Source organism: Onychostoma macrolepis, chromosome 20 (assembly GCF_012432095.1).
Source record: "Onychostoma macrolepis isolate SWU-2019 chromosome 20, ASM1243209v1, whole genome shotgun sequence".
Lineage (NCBI taxonomy): Eukaryota > Metazoa > Chordata > Actinopteri > Cypriniformes > Cyprinidae > Onychostoma > Onychostoma macrolepis.
In genome coordinates this window covers 21,428,918-21,445,107 of record NC_081174.1, presented here as the reverse complement: position 1 = coordinate 21,445,107, position 16,190 = coordinate 21,428,918, and the positions used below count along the sequence as shown (strand labels likewise).

Below are 16,190 nucleotides of genomic sequence, written 5' to 3'. Positions count from 1 at the left end.
TTAAAACAAATTAAAATTTATTCCTTGGATGGCGAAGCTGAATTTTTTAGCAGCCATTATTACAGTCTTCCGTGTCACATGATCCTTCAGAAATAATTCTAATATGCTGATTTGCTGCTCAAGAATAATTTCTTATTATTGTCAGTGCTGGAAACAGTTGTCCTGCTTAATATTTTTGTTGTAACAGTGTATATATTAGATATTAGATATAGTATATATATCAGAATATTTCAAAAGAACGTCATTTTTGAAACAGACATTTTTATAACAATGTATAAGTGTTTATTGTCACTTTTGATCAATATAATGCATCTTTGCTGAATAAAATTTAACTTCTCCAAAAAACATCTTACTCGCCCCAAACTTTTGAACGGTATTATATAGTACAATTCACAAACACATAGTTCCTATACATTAATAAATATACAAGAGATGCTACATACAGTACTTTTTAGGTTATGATTAACAAGATTATTTTAATTAGAATTTGAATTATATTTTCTGTATACATTTTTACTATAACTGCTTACACACATTTCTGTGCTCTGTGTATGTGTGTGTGAAGTTGATGGTAAGTGGGGTTCATGGGAGTCCTGGGGTGAATGTTCAGCATCCTGTGGAGGTGGAGAATGGACTCGTGTCAGACTCTGTAACAATCCATCACCCAGCAACAACGGCCGTCCCTGCCCAGGAGACTCCACCCAGTTATCAAGATGTAATATACAGCCATGTCCAGGTACATTTACAACTATGTATGGTTGTTAATCGAGACTTACATCAAGAAATTTTATCAAATAATTTTTGTATTATTTCTTTAACTTTTTATTTTATTTATTTTACACATTTTCGGTATTAATTACTTTCAGTAAGATGATGACGCTTACCTATAAAATCAAATCAAATACAATTTAAACCCTTATATTATTAAGCATGCATGGAGTACAGTGAGAGAACTTGACGACACCTTTTATACAACTTTCCCTAACCACTGGTTAATGTCTTACCTTGGTCTTAAGTTAACTGCACAAGATATGATTGATGAGTGCAGATTGTCTAAACTTTTCTTCTTTTTTTCCTCTCTAAGGTGGCCCTCAGAAAGCCAGAGGAAGCATCATCGGGAACATTAATAATGTGGAGTTTGGCATTGCCATCCTCAATGCCAGCATCTCCAGAAGGCCCACTGGAGGGAGAGTTATACAGGCCACCATCACTAACATACCCAGGAGTCTTGGTCAGTCTCTGCTACTGAGTTTTTGTTATGAGCCGCAATGCATCATATTTTCTATTCCAAAATGTTATAACTATGCTGTATAGTATTTGTCAGTATATTAATTATTTTGTTATAATAATAATAATTTGTTACATTTATATAGCACTTTTCTGGGTACTCAAAGCGCTTTACATAGAAGGGGGGAATCTCCTCAGCCACCACCAATGTGCAGCATCCACCTGGATGATGCGACGGCAGCCATATTGTGCCAGAACGCCCACCACACACCAGCTTACTGGTGGTGAGGAGACAGAGTGATGAAGCCAATCAGTGTATGGGGATAATTAGGAGGCCATGATGGTTAGAGGCCAATGGGTAAAAATGGCCAGGATGCCGGGGTTACACCCCTACTCTTTTTCAAAGGACATCCTGGGATTTTTAATGACCACAGAGAGTCAGGACCTCGGTTTAATGTCTCATCCGAAGGACGGAATGTGGCAGTGAGGCTGTAGTTCTCAGACTATTCATCAAGAACTTGAAAGAAAATTTTAATTTGAGTCTATGCTTGTATGTATATATTCTGCTAAATCATCCAGGCCCTGCTATGAGGAAGTTGATCTCCATCCTGAACCCCATATACTGGACCACAGCACAGGAGCTGGGTGAAGCCGTCAACGGTTACACTCTCACAGATGGCGTCTTCAGACGTGAGACTCAGGTGGAGTTTGCCACAGGTATGAGGCATCACATTGATGTATAGAGAACCTTTCCTCTAAGTTCTCCTAGTTTAATTTGTGTTTTGACTAAAGGAGAGATTCTCAGAATGACCCATGTGGCACGAGGGCTGGACTCAGATGGAGCACTTCTGCTGGACATTGTAGTAAATGGACACATACTGCAACTGCCAACCAATGCAGATATCAGTCTTAAGGTAGAACCTTCATCACTGAATTCACTGAATATTATACCTTTTTATACTTTGAAAATGTGATGTTACACAATATAAACTTTATCAAATTAAAATATCCTTTTTAAATTCCAGGACTACACTGAAGACTACATCCAGACTGGTCCTGGTCAGCTGTATGCTCTGTCCACACGTATGTTCAGTATAGACAGGGTGAGCGTGCCTTACTCCTGGAATCATACCATCACATACAGACCCTCCAAAGGAAAGATGCCCTATCTGGTGCAGACTCTCCACGCCTCGGCTATCAGCGCTCTGTACCGTCCACTAGAAGAGATGCTGGAGTTTACCATCCATGCCACCATTGCTAAAGGTACAATACACATATAGGATACATTAGGGAAAAATTTCATTAGGTATGAATGATGTATCAGTCACTTGTTTTATTTTATTTTATTTTTAAATTAAATTAAATTAAATTTTTTATTTTATTTTACAGCATCCGATTAAGATGGTATTGGAAGCAAATATCATGGCCTATTTAAAAAAAAAAAAAAAAACATTTTTAATGCAAAGTTTTAAAAATACTAAACGTTTTCAGTTTTTCTTCTGTATATTACAATGTTTTAATGCCTGATTTAAAATGTAATTAAATTTGATGCAAACATCATATGCATCCCTAAACATCATAAACAAATATCAATAGCATATCATTATGATTTAATTGTTTATTTATTTCAAACTGTTATATTTAATAGTTTATATATTTTTTTAAAAACTACCCCTCTCCAATTATGATGTATTTTCGTCCTCAGGAGAGCGCAGTAATCAGTGTCCAAGTGGTTTTCAACTGGACCCTGCTGGGCCATATTGTTCAGGTATAGTCAGTCCGTATCTCTTGCTTTTACTGTGATACAGATATTATTATTCATTTGTGAATATTCAAAGTTTCATTGATGAGATTCTGTGCTTTTTTTTGCTGATGAAGATGAAAATGAGTGTGTGGAGGGAAACCCCTGCTCACATGCCTGCCACAATGCTATAGGCACATACTACTGTTCCTGTCCCAGAGGACTCACCATCTCAGCTGATGGTAGAACATGCCAGGGTACGAGTGTTTAAAAAGGTTTACCTTTGAATAGTATGGCGTCAAATCTATGCCATTAATAACCGAGCGCACCACTTATGCTGGCGCGCGCGGTAAATCACTTCCGCGAGAGGAAAACAGATCTACACGCGAGGAAACGGGAGCCCGCGAGCTAATTTCAAACACTCGCGCACACGTCACTTGTCCTCTGCGCGCAATACAAGCCCTCGCGCGCACGTGATCATCCCCCACATCCTCGTGCTCGATCTTCTCTCACCTGCTCACGTGAACACTTCTATTTTTGTCAGTCGTGGGGCGGGGCTTGCTGTTTTAATTGTTATCTCTAACGCCATTGGTTACTTCCCCTTTTCCGGAAGTCAGCTGTGATTGGACGCCTGTGAAAAGGCGATCCATAATTTACACGTGACCTGAGACATGGCTTCATCAACAGACTAGATGCATGTAAGTTGTCATTTTTTTTTTTTTATAAATATAAGTAGGGTAAAGTGCAGAACCCTCTTACAATGAAAGAATATATTACCATCAACCCCTAAAATTTTACATAGTAATACAAAATATATAAAAAAGTTTATACAGCAACTCTTGCTTATTTATATGAACAAATAATTTATTTATTAATTTATGACATGGCTTCATCAACAGACCAGATGCAAGTTGTCATTAATTTTTTTTATAAATATATATAAATATAAATATAAATGTTTTAATGAAAATGAATTGCATGCATTGTCAGTAGAATACATTATTAGAATAAAAGTTTATTAACATAAATTAACAAATTCTTCTGTTTACTAGTGATTACTAGTGATTACAATCTTGTGATGTTACAAAGATAAAACAGGACCATAAACCCTTTTTTATAGATTTTAATGACACGTTTCCATGGTTATTAGCATGGTAAATCTACCAAAAAGGTCATATTTGAAATTTTCATACAACATAAAGCTTGGGCTATATTAACTTTGCAAAATGAAAATAAAATAAAATAAAACTAATAGTCAACTTGTTGCTATATGCTGAATTAGTTGTAGTTCACCACTATATACTTACCCAACCATATTTATATACAACCTCAAAAGTGTCCATTAAATAATTGTAAATAATAATAAGTGTTCCTGTGGCTCAGTGGTAGAGCATTGTGTTAGTAGCGCAAAAGGTCATGGGTTCAATTCCCAGGGAACACACATACTGATAAAAAAATAATAATAATGTATAACCTGAATGCACTGTAAGTCATTTTTAAAGCGTCTGCTAAATGCATAAATGTAAATTGTAAATGTACATGACTGTAAATCCCAAATTGGTTCAAAGGACCTTTGGATGAATAAATTATTTGTTCATATAAATAAGCAAGAGTTGCTGTATAAACTTTTTAATATATTTTGTATTACTATGTCAAATTTTAGGGGTTGATGGTAATATATTCTTTCATTGTAAGAGGGTTCTGCACTTTACCCTACTTATATTTATAAAAAAAAAAAAATGACAACTTACATGCATCTAGTCTGTTGATGAAGCCATGTCTCAGGTCACGTGTAAATTATGGATCGCCTTTTCACAGGCGTCCAATCACAGCTGACTTCCGGAAAAGGGGAAGTAACCAATGGCGTTAGAGATAACAATTAAAACAGCAAGCCCCGCCCCACGACTGACAAAAATAGAAGTGTTCGCACGAGCAGGTGAGAGAAGATCAAGCGCGAGGATGTGGGGGATGATCACGTGCGCGCGAGGGCTTGTATTGCGCGCAGAGGACAAATGACGCGCGCTAGAGTGTTTGAAATTAGCTCGCGGGCTCCCGTTTCCTCGCATGTAGATCTGTTTTCCTCTCGCGGAAGTGATTTACCACGCACGCCAGCATAAGTGGTGCGCTCGGTTATTAATGGCATAGATTTGACGCCATAGAATAGTAGTGTATGATGTTTCTGTAATCTCAACTGAGCAACTGCTTTCCTTTACGTTTACCCTAGATATTGATGAGTGTTCATTGGGTGGTCACATGTGCCATGATGGACAAGACTGTGAGAACACCATTGGCTCCTATCGCTGTGTGATGCGCTGTGGGCGGGGCTTTAGGAGGACAACAGATGGGCTCAGCTGCTCAGGTGCACAGTTGTCCCTAGTTTTATAACTTTATGTTTGTATATTTTTGACATGCATATTTGTATATGACATACTGTAATGTATAATAATGTTCTCTATTTATCAGTATCTTCATTCTAGCATACATTTGAATTAGGGCTGCAACTAACGATTATTTTAATAATCGATTAATCTGTCGATTATTTTTTCGATTAATCGATGAATCGGATTTAAAAAAAAAAAAAGCATTCATTTCCAACCCTTTATTCAAAAACAGAACTAAAATCTTTAGAAAGTGCACAAACATGTTGCTCCTTGAACATCCCTGAGCTGTTATAATAATAATAAAATAAAATAAAAATGGACTAACACAAATTTTGCAAAAAATTAAATAATTTAACAACACTGCGTCGTTAGCGTTGGTATTGTATCAGACACCTGCACTTAACATTATATGAAAATCAAGCTCAAATGGAGTTAATAATGTTTTTGACCAGAGAATGACGGAGATGGAGTGTTTTGTCTGTCGTTAGAACGGCTGTAACTGTTATGCAGTGCATAAGTGCATTAGGTTCATTATGCTTTCATCAACTTTTACAGGTTATATAACTTTGATTGTAGCTATATGGGCGCTTAGTTTTTTCTTGTTGTTTAATACACTTGGCCAAAATCTCAAATTAAGCGCTTATGCACATAATGCACAGGATATTTAAAACGTATATAGACAGCAAATAACTAATTCTTCTCCACTCTTCAAACACACAAAAACATTATCCTTTACTGACATAGTGTTTGAGTAAAGAAAACGCTGTACTATTCAAACACCAATTATTTATTCACCCTTGCATTGCGAAAAAGCAGAGATCTCATCTTCTCCAGGCTGTGCGCGGCGCGTCAATCTGAACGGAGGCGGGGTGAAGGTACGAGGTCTCGCTGAGAGCTCGATGATCCAATGGCGTTACGAAGTTTTACTGACAAGTTATTTTAATGCTTATAATTGGTTTACTATTTTTAAAACTCTCTGATTTCCTTTCCTCTACCTCCGCTCGTTTTTTTTTTTTTTTTTTTACTTTTTGTTTTTTATTTATGAGGCGCCAAACTCTGCTAGCATCCGTGCGCGAGAGAGACCGAGTGTGTTCACTCCGCTCCGCGCTCAACTAAAGTTTTTTTTTTTTTTTTAAATAATCAAACGTCTCCGCGTCGCGCGACACAACGAATCGATTATGAAATTCGTTGCCAACGCTTTTAGTAATCGATTTTTATCGATTTAATCGATTCGTTGTTGCAGCCCTAATTTGAATTGTTTTAATCTTGCTTTTGCAGATGTGAATGAGTGTCAGGAATCCAACCCCTGCCATCAGCACTGTCTAAACACCATTGGCAGTTTCCGCTGTGCTTGTGAGCCAGGGTACCAACTCAGGAATCGGCGCTGTATTGGTACGTTTAAAACCTGTCACGTGGCATATAGCTCAGTCTTGCTAGGTCTGTAAAACTATGCACTTGTGCAACTGAAGTGCTGCTTGTTTCTCCTCAGACATAAACGAATGCAAACAGAGAGTGTGTCGCTCAGATCAGCAGTGTAAAAACACACGTGGTGGATACACTTGCATTGACCTCTGCCCTACTGGGATGACCAAAGGAGGCAATGGCACTTGCATAGGTATGTAATGTTGTTTATGTTTTGGGCCGAGGATTATTTGTGTTATGTGGGGGTGTTTGTGTGTGTGTGTTTTTGTGACAAATGAGGACATACATTTGTATAATGATAAGGGTATGACATAGGTGTTACAAGGAGAAGGTGACTTTTCAGGACATTACCCCATGTCCCCACTTTTCAAAACGCTTATAAATCACACAGAATGGAGTGTATTGAAAATCTGAAATAGCACAATGTTTCCTGTAAGGGGTAGGGTTAGGTGTAGGGTTGGTGTAGCGCAATAGCACATACAGTTTGTACAGTATAAAAACCATTACGCCAATGAGATGTCTCCACTTTTCACAAAAACAAACGTGTGTGTGTATATGTATATGTGTATATATATAATTAATAAAACAACTTTTGTTTTTTATTTATACATTTATTGTTACATAATTGGATTATGATAAAAGAGGAATGCATTTTTATTCTGTTTGTAGACATTGATGAATGCCATGACGGCACACATCAGTGCAGGTATAACCAAATCTGTGAAAACACCAGAGGTAGCTACCACTGCACTTGTCCAAGAGGGTACCGCTCTCAGGGTGTGGGCCGCCCCTGCCTTGGTATGTAGTCTGACTCCCTCACACCTAACTCTAATCCTCTCCCAACATCCCAGGCTGCTCTCCTGCCAAACACCAACCTGCATCCCTGCCTTCATTTTCATCTCCTTCACTCTTTTGCTGCATTTCATTTCTGTGAACCAACTCTTACCTAAAAAGCATTCAGAACCTGTGATGTCATTTCCTTCCACACAGCTTGCTTATGTTGCCACAGCACTTTAAAACTAACCAAAATATAACCTTAAGAAACAAAGAAGTCAGTCACTGATATACCAAATCGAGGATCCAAGTCTTTCTAAGCTGCTACAGATGTAATTGCTACAGATGTAATTGTCAGTAAGGTGTTGCAAGTTGTTAAGAGTGACAGGAGTTTTGGAGTATTACACCGGTAAGTAGGTTCACTCTTACAGCAAGGCCAGCACGACTATCATGACTATGTCCTTCCTCTAGCTGTGTCTTTACCCTTCAACCTTCTGCTTGGAATTCTCCCCTGAAGTGCTATGCTTTGCTGTGGCATTTTTTGAATGTCCTCTAGTGACATTCAGTTGGGATTAGAAGTGCCGTTTTGGCATTTGGCGTTTTTCTTCAGTTCTCAGTTGTTCCCATTGAATTTCAGTGCTGATAATAAATCACTGGGTTAACTGAATTTAATTTATTCATAGAAATGATGCTCCTTGTGAGGAATCATTAAATACACTTAATATTTTACAACAAAAATACAGTATGTATTTTTACATAAGAAACATGCTTTTGAGGGATAGCTATTTATGTGCAGTATTTTTTCTCATCCCCTTTTTTTATTTTCTTCTTTTGACCTGCTATTTTCATTTCAACTGTATTTCCTTTATTTTGCCCCTTTGCTTCCCTATTTCTCTGTCCCTGTGTTGGCCTTGCTGTGAGAGCAGACATAAACGAGTGCGAGCTGGTACCGGTGCCCTGTGCCTATCAGTGCGTGAACAGCCCTGGCAGCTACAAGTGCCTGTGCCCACCGGGGCTCCACCTGCTGGGCGATGGCAAGTCCTGTGCCGGACTAGAGCGCTTGCCCAGCTATGAGAGTTTCTCTTATGGGTACAGAACATCCCAGTCCTCCTCTGATCGGAGCTCCTACCAGCAGCGCTACCATAGCCTGACCTCCCAGAGTTTCCACTCATATATCCCCATCGGGGGGCGTCACGTGACCAACAGACCAAACAATGCCCAATCACGCAGTCGTAGGGATACTAATTCCTGCCCCCCTGGTTTTAAGGCAAACAATGGCCAGTGTTTAGGTAACTACTGTTGAGCTGTAGAATTTGGGTTTCGTGTTATATGCACAGTCAGATGTATATGTATATAGCACTCTTGCTCTTAAAAGATTAGAATATGAAAACCGCTGCTATTACACTGATGGATTATAAAGTATGCTTTTTTTGTAATATTATGTGACAATAGTATGGTAATTGCCAAAAAAATTCAGAAGAAGCATTTTTGATCAAAATAGAGGAAATTCGGGTAGTAGTTTTGTTGTGTTATATGTAAAATTAAGTAATTTAGAAGATATGAACTTGAAAAAAATAAAAAATTTAAAGCAGGGAGATGGGATTGAACACTATAGAGCCCCCAAGGGTACACAGCCATGAAAACGTGAGATTTTCATTGTTTTTGAAATTTGAAATTTTGAAATGCAAAACTTTGTTGTGTAGACACAAAGAATTTAGAATTTATGTACCTGTGCAAATGGCAATAAATTCCAAATTCTTTGTGTCCACACACAACAAAGTTTTGTATTCTCCTGAGAAGCTTTGCATTGAATACAAAAGTTTGAATACAAAAGTTTATTGAACTTACACACAAACTTTCTTAGGAAAATGCAAATGTTTTACAAGTGAACAAAGTGAACACAAACATTTTTCTATTTCCATCACCTTCCCTTTAGGGGCTCCGTAGAAACAATAAGTTGCATCAAGCATTTTAGAAAAAAGTAATATAGTAAAAGCAATAATTTATTTAAATTACAATTTTTTTTAAATTATTCAGACATAAGGGTAATGAATTGGTGCATGCAAATTGCCTGTATTCCTGATTAATATTTCATTTTAAAAGTTATTTTATAGTATATACAAATTTTGTAATGTCAATACAGTATGTTTAATGTCCTGTTTATCATATCAGTAAGACACGGACACACGAATTGCACCATTTCCAATGAATTACTTACTTACCTGTCTTGTGTTTTAGATATTAATGAGTGTGAACAGAGGGATACATGTCAACACGAATGTATGAACACACCAGGCAGCCATAGGTGTTTGTGTCCCAGCGGCTATCGCCTTATGACCAACGGCAAAACCTGCCAAGGTAAGAAACTTAAGACATTCAATAAGAAACACAGACAATACATGTTAACTTCTCTAGAGAGTGACAAATCTAAATATACTAAGTTTGAGAGGTTTGTGCATTGCTCACTTTTGGTCTTTGTATGAATAGACATAGATGAATGCCTGGAGCAGAACATTCAGTGTGGTGCAAACAGGATGTGTTTCAACATGAGAGGGAGTTACCAGTGCATCGACACACCTTGCCCTCCTAACTATCAGAGAGATCCAGCCACAGGGTGAGACTGCCACTCTTTTCTTTGCAATTATCTACTTTTGTTAAGTTGATTGTTCAAAATAAAGTGAGTTCTGCCTTTCCTCTCAGGTTCTGCCTGAAGAATTGTCCGCCCAATGATTTGGAGTGCGCCCTGAGCCCTTATGCACTGGAGTACAAACTGCTGTCCCTGCCCTTCGGCATCGCTGCCAATCAGGACCTGATCCGGCTGGTTGCCTACACCCAGGATGGAGTCGTCCACCCACGCACTTCCTTCTTAGTGGTCGACGAGAACACGACTCTGCCCTTCGCCCTCCGGGATGAAAACCTCAAAGGTGTTCTGTTCACCACCCGTCCACTGCGCGAACCTCACACGTACCGCATGAAGGTGCGAGCCCTGTCTTACAGCGCTGACGGAGGCATAGAGTACCAGACCACCTTCATTGTCTACATCGCTGTCTCAGCCTATCCCTACTGAGCACTTTACTACATCCCACAGCCTATGAAGAGAGGGAATGATCAGAGGTTGCGCTAAACAAAAGTCATTTGAAATCATAATGTTTTCCATTATTTTGACAGATAAATAAGAAGTCTAGTTTCCTAAATTTCCCTGTGCTAGAAATATTCTGACATGAAGGGTTTCTAAACAGACAATACATTTTTAAAGCATCCCTGTGAAAATAAACCAGGAGAGAGATGCGAGAGAGGTTTGGGGAGAGAAACAAGTGCCAAAGAAAAGGCCAAAAAGTAAGACTAAAAAGCACTTGGCACAGAAATTCCTGTAATGGTGGTCTCAAAAAATCTGTATCAATAATTTACTGACAAATAAAAATAGAGGATGATGGAAAATTTGCAATCCATCCAGATAAAATCCTTTATAGCGCAACCTCTGAGAATGGTGCAGTTTTGTACATGTGTGACTGAGCTATATTGGTCTTTGTGTGAGAGTGTGTATGTGTGAGTGCAGATCTGCCACTTGAAGAGATTCTCATAGGTCACGTAGACATGTAAAAGGCCTTCGCAGAGTCCTGAACCTCTCTGAGGTTCAGACTTCAAGAGACCTCACATGAAACCAGTAGTAAGACCGCTGGCGGGTTAGTGATTTGGCCACAAGAATCCTTCATCAGAATGTACAGCAGGACTATGGGTGGTGTAATAGAATACATTTGCATATATGTCTACCTATTAACTTATTGGGAATTGCTTGAATATATGAAAGAAACTCAATTCCCTCCATTGCTTTCTATGAAATGAGATGGGGAACATTTTATTGGTTTAAATTTTGTGCTTTTTAACATAATGATGAGGTTTGGGTTTGAGCCACATCTGCAGTAAAAATGAAATGGACGTCCACCTCAGGTAAGCCTTATTTTTGCTCTAGAAGAGAGTATTGTCAATCAGTAATTATGCACATAATAGCAATGTCTCATTATTACAGGTTCATACACATTTGGAGTATTTTTTTGTAACTGTCAGTAATCAAGGTGTGTTCTATTTTAATGATATGTATATAAGTGTTTGGGTTTTTTATTTGTAATACTATGTTGTATTCCTTTTTTAAAAAAGCAATAAATTGTACGATCCATTCATTATGATACATTCACTTCAGAGCTGCATAAAAGTTTGGGGTTAGTACATTTTTAAGTGACGGTAAAGACATTTATAATGTTACAAAAGATTTTTAGATAAATGTTGCTGTTTTGAACTTTCTTTTCATCAAAGAATCCTGGAAAATTGCATCACGGTTTCTACAAAAAATATTAAGTACAACAATGATTATAATAAGATATGTTTCTTGAGCACCAAATTAGTGTACAACAATGATTTCTGAATGATTCATTGACAGTGAAGCCTGGAGTAATGATGCTGAAAATTCAACTTTCCCATCACAGGAATAAATTACATTTTAAAATCTATTAAAATGGATATTTTAAATTGTAATAACTCACAACTGTATTTCTGATTACAGTGAGCATAAGTGATTTCTTAAAAAAAAAAAAAAAAAAGTTACCGACCTCAAACTTTTGAATGGTAGTATATATTGGAAGGAAATATTGTAGGTTAAATGCTATTTCACTGACCATATCAATGACCAGAAAAAAATAATTTTGACCCAAAATTTATAAAAAACAAAGTAACAAAACCAAAGTTGACATCTATAGTGCAGCGTTTTTACCACAGATGCTGTGAATAGAGCTTTCACCATAACATTGCTAAATCTATAAATTCAAAATATAAAACTCAAGGCCTCAAGAGTATATTTAACATATTTTATTAATCAATCACAAAAGCACAAACATAAAAAAGGAATATTTTGTAAGGCAGTCATTATACCGGTTTGGTTTATTGAGTTTATTGAGTACACTTTGTGTTTATGTATTACTGCATTGTAGAGGCAGGTCCCTGTGATCAGACAATACCTCTCAGATTAGACTGGATCAGTAATGATCTGCTTTGAGGCAGTATTTAACACGATTGGCTTAAAAACGCCTCCTGACGCAGACTGGATACAGACACATACATTCTGACACACACAATAACAATGGTCCACGGCAATAAGTGCTTTGGAATGCTGACACAGATACATTAAGACAAAACATTAATACTTTATAACAGCATTAGTGAAAGTCACGATTAGTGAGATGGCTCCATCTGCCAAGAAAATCAAACAGATGTTTCAGATGATGCATAAGATCGGCATTGTAACTTAATGTCTTATAGGAGTATTTTAAGCTAATGCGCTTTGGTTATGAAAAAATAAATACTATGGAGATAACGCCTGGCGATTTAGAACAAATGTGAAGGGATCAGTGATGGGAAGGTTTAATGCACCGGAGAGTATTATTCATAATCCGACAGTCACTGTGGACAGACATAGTGCCAGTAAGACACACCGACCAATCTGGGACTGTTCATTTTAAGCCTTTCTCACACATGCAGACTAAAATAAGAGGTTACATTTCTCTCCAAGAAGATCGGCAAGTAAATTACTATTAATAAATCAAAGGTTATAATAAACTTGAGCAAGATTTTATAAAACTCTTTAACAAGTCTCTTGTATTCAGATTGCTGAATACAATACAGAAGAGCATAGAAAAGTATTCCTGAGAGAAGCTACTGTAAATCTAGCATACAACTGATGGCACGGTTATGCGTTTTTGATTATGTTAGTGAAGAGTGATATAACAGAAGAGGGTAAAACGCATTGAAATCAGATGAGAGGTCCTCTTCTTTACCCTGTGGAAAGTCATCGCTTTGTTCTGAGTGTCTCAGCAGGATTTCCCACTGCTGGGTTGTGTTTTTCTGTGCGCTATACTAACCCTCTGAAGTTTACACTGTTTTCCTGGCTGTTAGGACCCTCACGATGCAGCCCACTCCACCTGCAGAGAGAGCCTGAGAATACAGAGCAAGAATTTAACTACTGACCTCCCACATGCATTAGAACATTGCTATTCCATTGCCATTAACCCTACCTTTTCATGCCACTGCAGCAGGACAGCGCTGCTGTTCTCAGAAGGCCGCTCGAACCCCTTGTAGATGTATTTCATGAGCAGATCTACTCCATTCTTATCCAGAGACTGAACTCCCTTCTCTATGTCGGTGCTCTTAAAGGAGCTGAGCACCTTCAGCACTAGACCTTCAGCACGATCCTACATCCAGAATGTCAGAAAAACGCAAGTTTGATCCATCAAAGCAACTGTATGTAGTTTTGTGTATTTTTGCAACTTTGAAGCCCACTACAGTTAAGCGAGTGAAATTCCTTGTGGTTATTACAGTGGATAGCTGTGCATGTGCATTCATTGCTATCCTTTTTGTGGAACTATATTAATGACACCTTGGAATAATCCAATCCAATTATTGATTAAAGGAAAACCATGAATGTGCAACAATGCAACATTCTCTATACAATTTTATATCCAAAATTATGTTGAATCTGACAACAAAATATTATGATTTTCTATGATATCAGAGTAAACGTTTAGGAAAAAAGGTGGCATGACTCACCTTGACGTTTTGATTCTTTGTGTTGATTGGTGGGTTTTTTAACACTGCCTGCAGTGCACCCATAAGGTTACCTTTGAAGATTGGAGTTAAGAAAAACGCCAGCACAATTTAAATACGCATGCATGCATGAATACATGCTGCTTTACAATATCCAAATGCTGTGGACATGCTGCACTTTAAGGAAACATTACAAGGCAACCACAGGGGGGAAAAAATAGAAACAGGAAATAAGTCATATAAGGACATGAATTCAACTTCCTTATACTAAATAATGCAACAGTTTCAAATGACAATAGAACCTAATATGTACAACACCCACACATAATCACCATCAGCATAATTCTAAGTAATCAACATCTTTTTTCACAAAGTTTTGTTAAAAAGAATGTCTGGAATGTTAAGACAGGCCTGGACATTTCAGAGGTCTGAATATGAACTAAGGCATGTTCATAATGCAGCACGAACGGATAATGAAACTAGACAAGAATGTTTGGGACGATTTTCGCTTCACTTATAAACTATAAAAGCTTCAAAATAGACAACGCCATCAATATTACATGACGCTGGATCGGTGCCTGTCGAGTAAAATAAATGTAAATGAATAGAACAGTGCAAAGATCCCAGTTCTATCTGTGTGGAGTCTTTGATGTAAAGAAATGTGCAGGCCAGCTGGTGTATCAGGCTACTCATGAATTATGAACAGCAAATCAGTGCATATAACGTAAAACTGGCTGCGAACAAAATTAAATTGTCTTTCCTTCTACTTGTTAATAAGCACTTTTTGCTTCAATTATTTATGCATACTTTTTTTCCAGGAAAATGTTTAATTAAGTTAGCCGTATTATATCCATTGCTGTTGTCATAATTACCCACTCAAGCATAAACCACACAGAAATTATTTATATGAGCTAGTGCCACTGAAAATGCAAGACTATTTCAGATCGTGCTCATGTTGGCTGGTGAATAAAGAAGGATATTGTCTGATGAGAGAATCCACCTCTGCCTCATCTGGACCCAGCTGGTTTTCTCCTCCCTCTTCCTCGTCCACAAACTTGTTCTCGTCGTATTCATCCACATCCACTTTACGGAAACGATCGGACACCGTATTCTTTGACATGATGAAGGATATTTATTCCCCGTCTGATGTTCAGTTAAACGCTATGTTTTGCATTAACACAATCTAACAGTCGTCTATGCTAAACCAGGCTGGCGACTCCTGCAGCGTACTGTCTGGTAGTCAGTGGTGGATTTTCATCACTTCCGCATAGCGCGCCCTCTATCGGGAACACCGGTGAACTGAAGCGCTCCTCTGATCCAGCGATTCTCAACCACTAGGAGACTTCAGCAAACATCCAATGGGACTGGGAGACGACTTAAAATTGTTTAAAGTAATTTATAATTTAAGTAAACTCAATTACTACAAAATCACAATGTTCAATTTGACCACAAACATCTGTTGATATCATTGAACAACATAAAGTTCTTGAAATTTGTGTAATAACAAATTTAGTTGTGGTTGTGGCTATAGACCATTTCAACGGCTATTCGGCTGTTTAAGGAAGTGACGTCTATAGACCATTTCAACGGCTATTCGGCTGTTTAAGGAAGTGACGTCTTTGGTCCTCGGACGTTTCCGGTTAATGTTCGAGCGCATTCAAAACAATGGCGGCAGCCGCTTGATACACAGTAGGATAGCGATAATTTATTTAATCCTGCTGTTTAAATTGTCAAAATTAAAATTGAGATCCTTGTTGCTCAGTGGTTGGGTGCTCCCTCTGGGCTGAAACTAACATTCATTTATAAATAATCGGAAATTAAAGGGTTAGATTTCCGAGAAACGCGCCTGGATTGCAGCAGTGAAGCGAGAAGGCAGAATAGCAACTAGCAGCTCTAGGATATACAGCGAACATTTCCATCCAGGTAAGGAAATATCGTCCCCCCCCCCATTTGATTATTTGTATTTCTTTACGTTAACTCTTCAAGTATGATGCAGCATTGTGTTTCCGTCATTGTTTACATATGCGCCTAGCGTTTTGATTCTTTTTTTTGTG

The 16,190-nt window shown here is 37.9% G+C and overlaps 2 protein-coding genes across 5 annotated transcripts in view; one reads left to right on the top strand and one right to left on the bottom strand.

Annotated features, from left to right (window-relative positions):
• hmcn1 (hemicentin 1) overlaps window positions 1-12,263 on the top strand; it is a 106,751-nt gene extending 94,488 nt beyond the window's left edge. For 3 of the 4 annotated variants that reach the window (XM_058755068.1, XM_058755067.1, XM_058755070.1), the window contains 15 exons: window positions 566-736; window positions 1,085-1,231; window positions 1,807-1,944; window positions 2,020-2,141; window positions 2,253-2,490; window positions 2,933-2,995; window positions 3,106-3,225; window positions 5,193-5,327; window positions 6,628-6,741; window positions 6,839-6,964; window positions 7,441-7,569; window positions 8,472-8,834; window positions 9,784-9,903; window positions 10,033-10,159; window positions 10,246-12,263. In XM_058755068.1, the coding sequence (XP_058611051.1) occupies window positions 566-736; window positions 1,085-1,231; window positions 1,807-1,944; window positions 2,020-2,141; window positions 2,253-2,490; window positions 2,933-2,995; window positions 3,106-3,225; window positions 5,193-5,327; window positions 6,628-6,741; window positions 6,839-6,964; window positions 7,441-7,569; window positions 8,472-8,834; window positions 9,784-9,903; window positions 10,033-10,159; window positions 10,246-10,612 (2,480 nt within the window). In that variant the 3' untranslated portion in view covers window positions 10,613-12,263. The remainder of the gene's footprint in view (window positions 1-565; window positions 737-1,084; window positions 1,232-1,806; window positions 1,945-2,019; window positions 2,142-2,252; window positions 2,491-2,932; window positions 2,996-3,105; window positions 3,226-5,192; window positions 5,328-6,627; window positions 6,742-6,838; window positions 6,965-7,440; window positions 7,570-8,471; window positions 8,835-9,783; window positions 9,904-10,032; window positions 10,160-10,245) is intronic. The other variant, XM_058755069.1, reaches the window with a different exon arrangement.
• Window positions 12,264-12,390: 127 nt separating this feature from the next.
• arpc5b (actin related protein 2/3 complex, subunit 5B) lies at window positions 12,391-15,450 on the bottom strand. Its single transcript, XM_058755071.1, has 5 exons — window positions 15,118-15,450; window positions 14,140-14,213; window positions 13,608-13,784; window positions 13,455-13,527; window positions 12,391-12,786 (listed from the first exon to the last, which is right to left on the bottom strand). Exons 1-4 carry the CDS (start codon window positions 15,254-15,256, stop codon window positions 13,465-13,467), a joined length of 453 nt encoding a protein of 150 aa, XP_058611054.1. The 5' UTR covers window positions 15,257-15,450; the 3' UTR covers window positions 12,391-12,786; window positions 13,455-13,464.
• Between the last annotated feature and the right edge of the window lie 740 nt (window positions 15,451-16,190).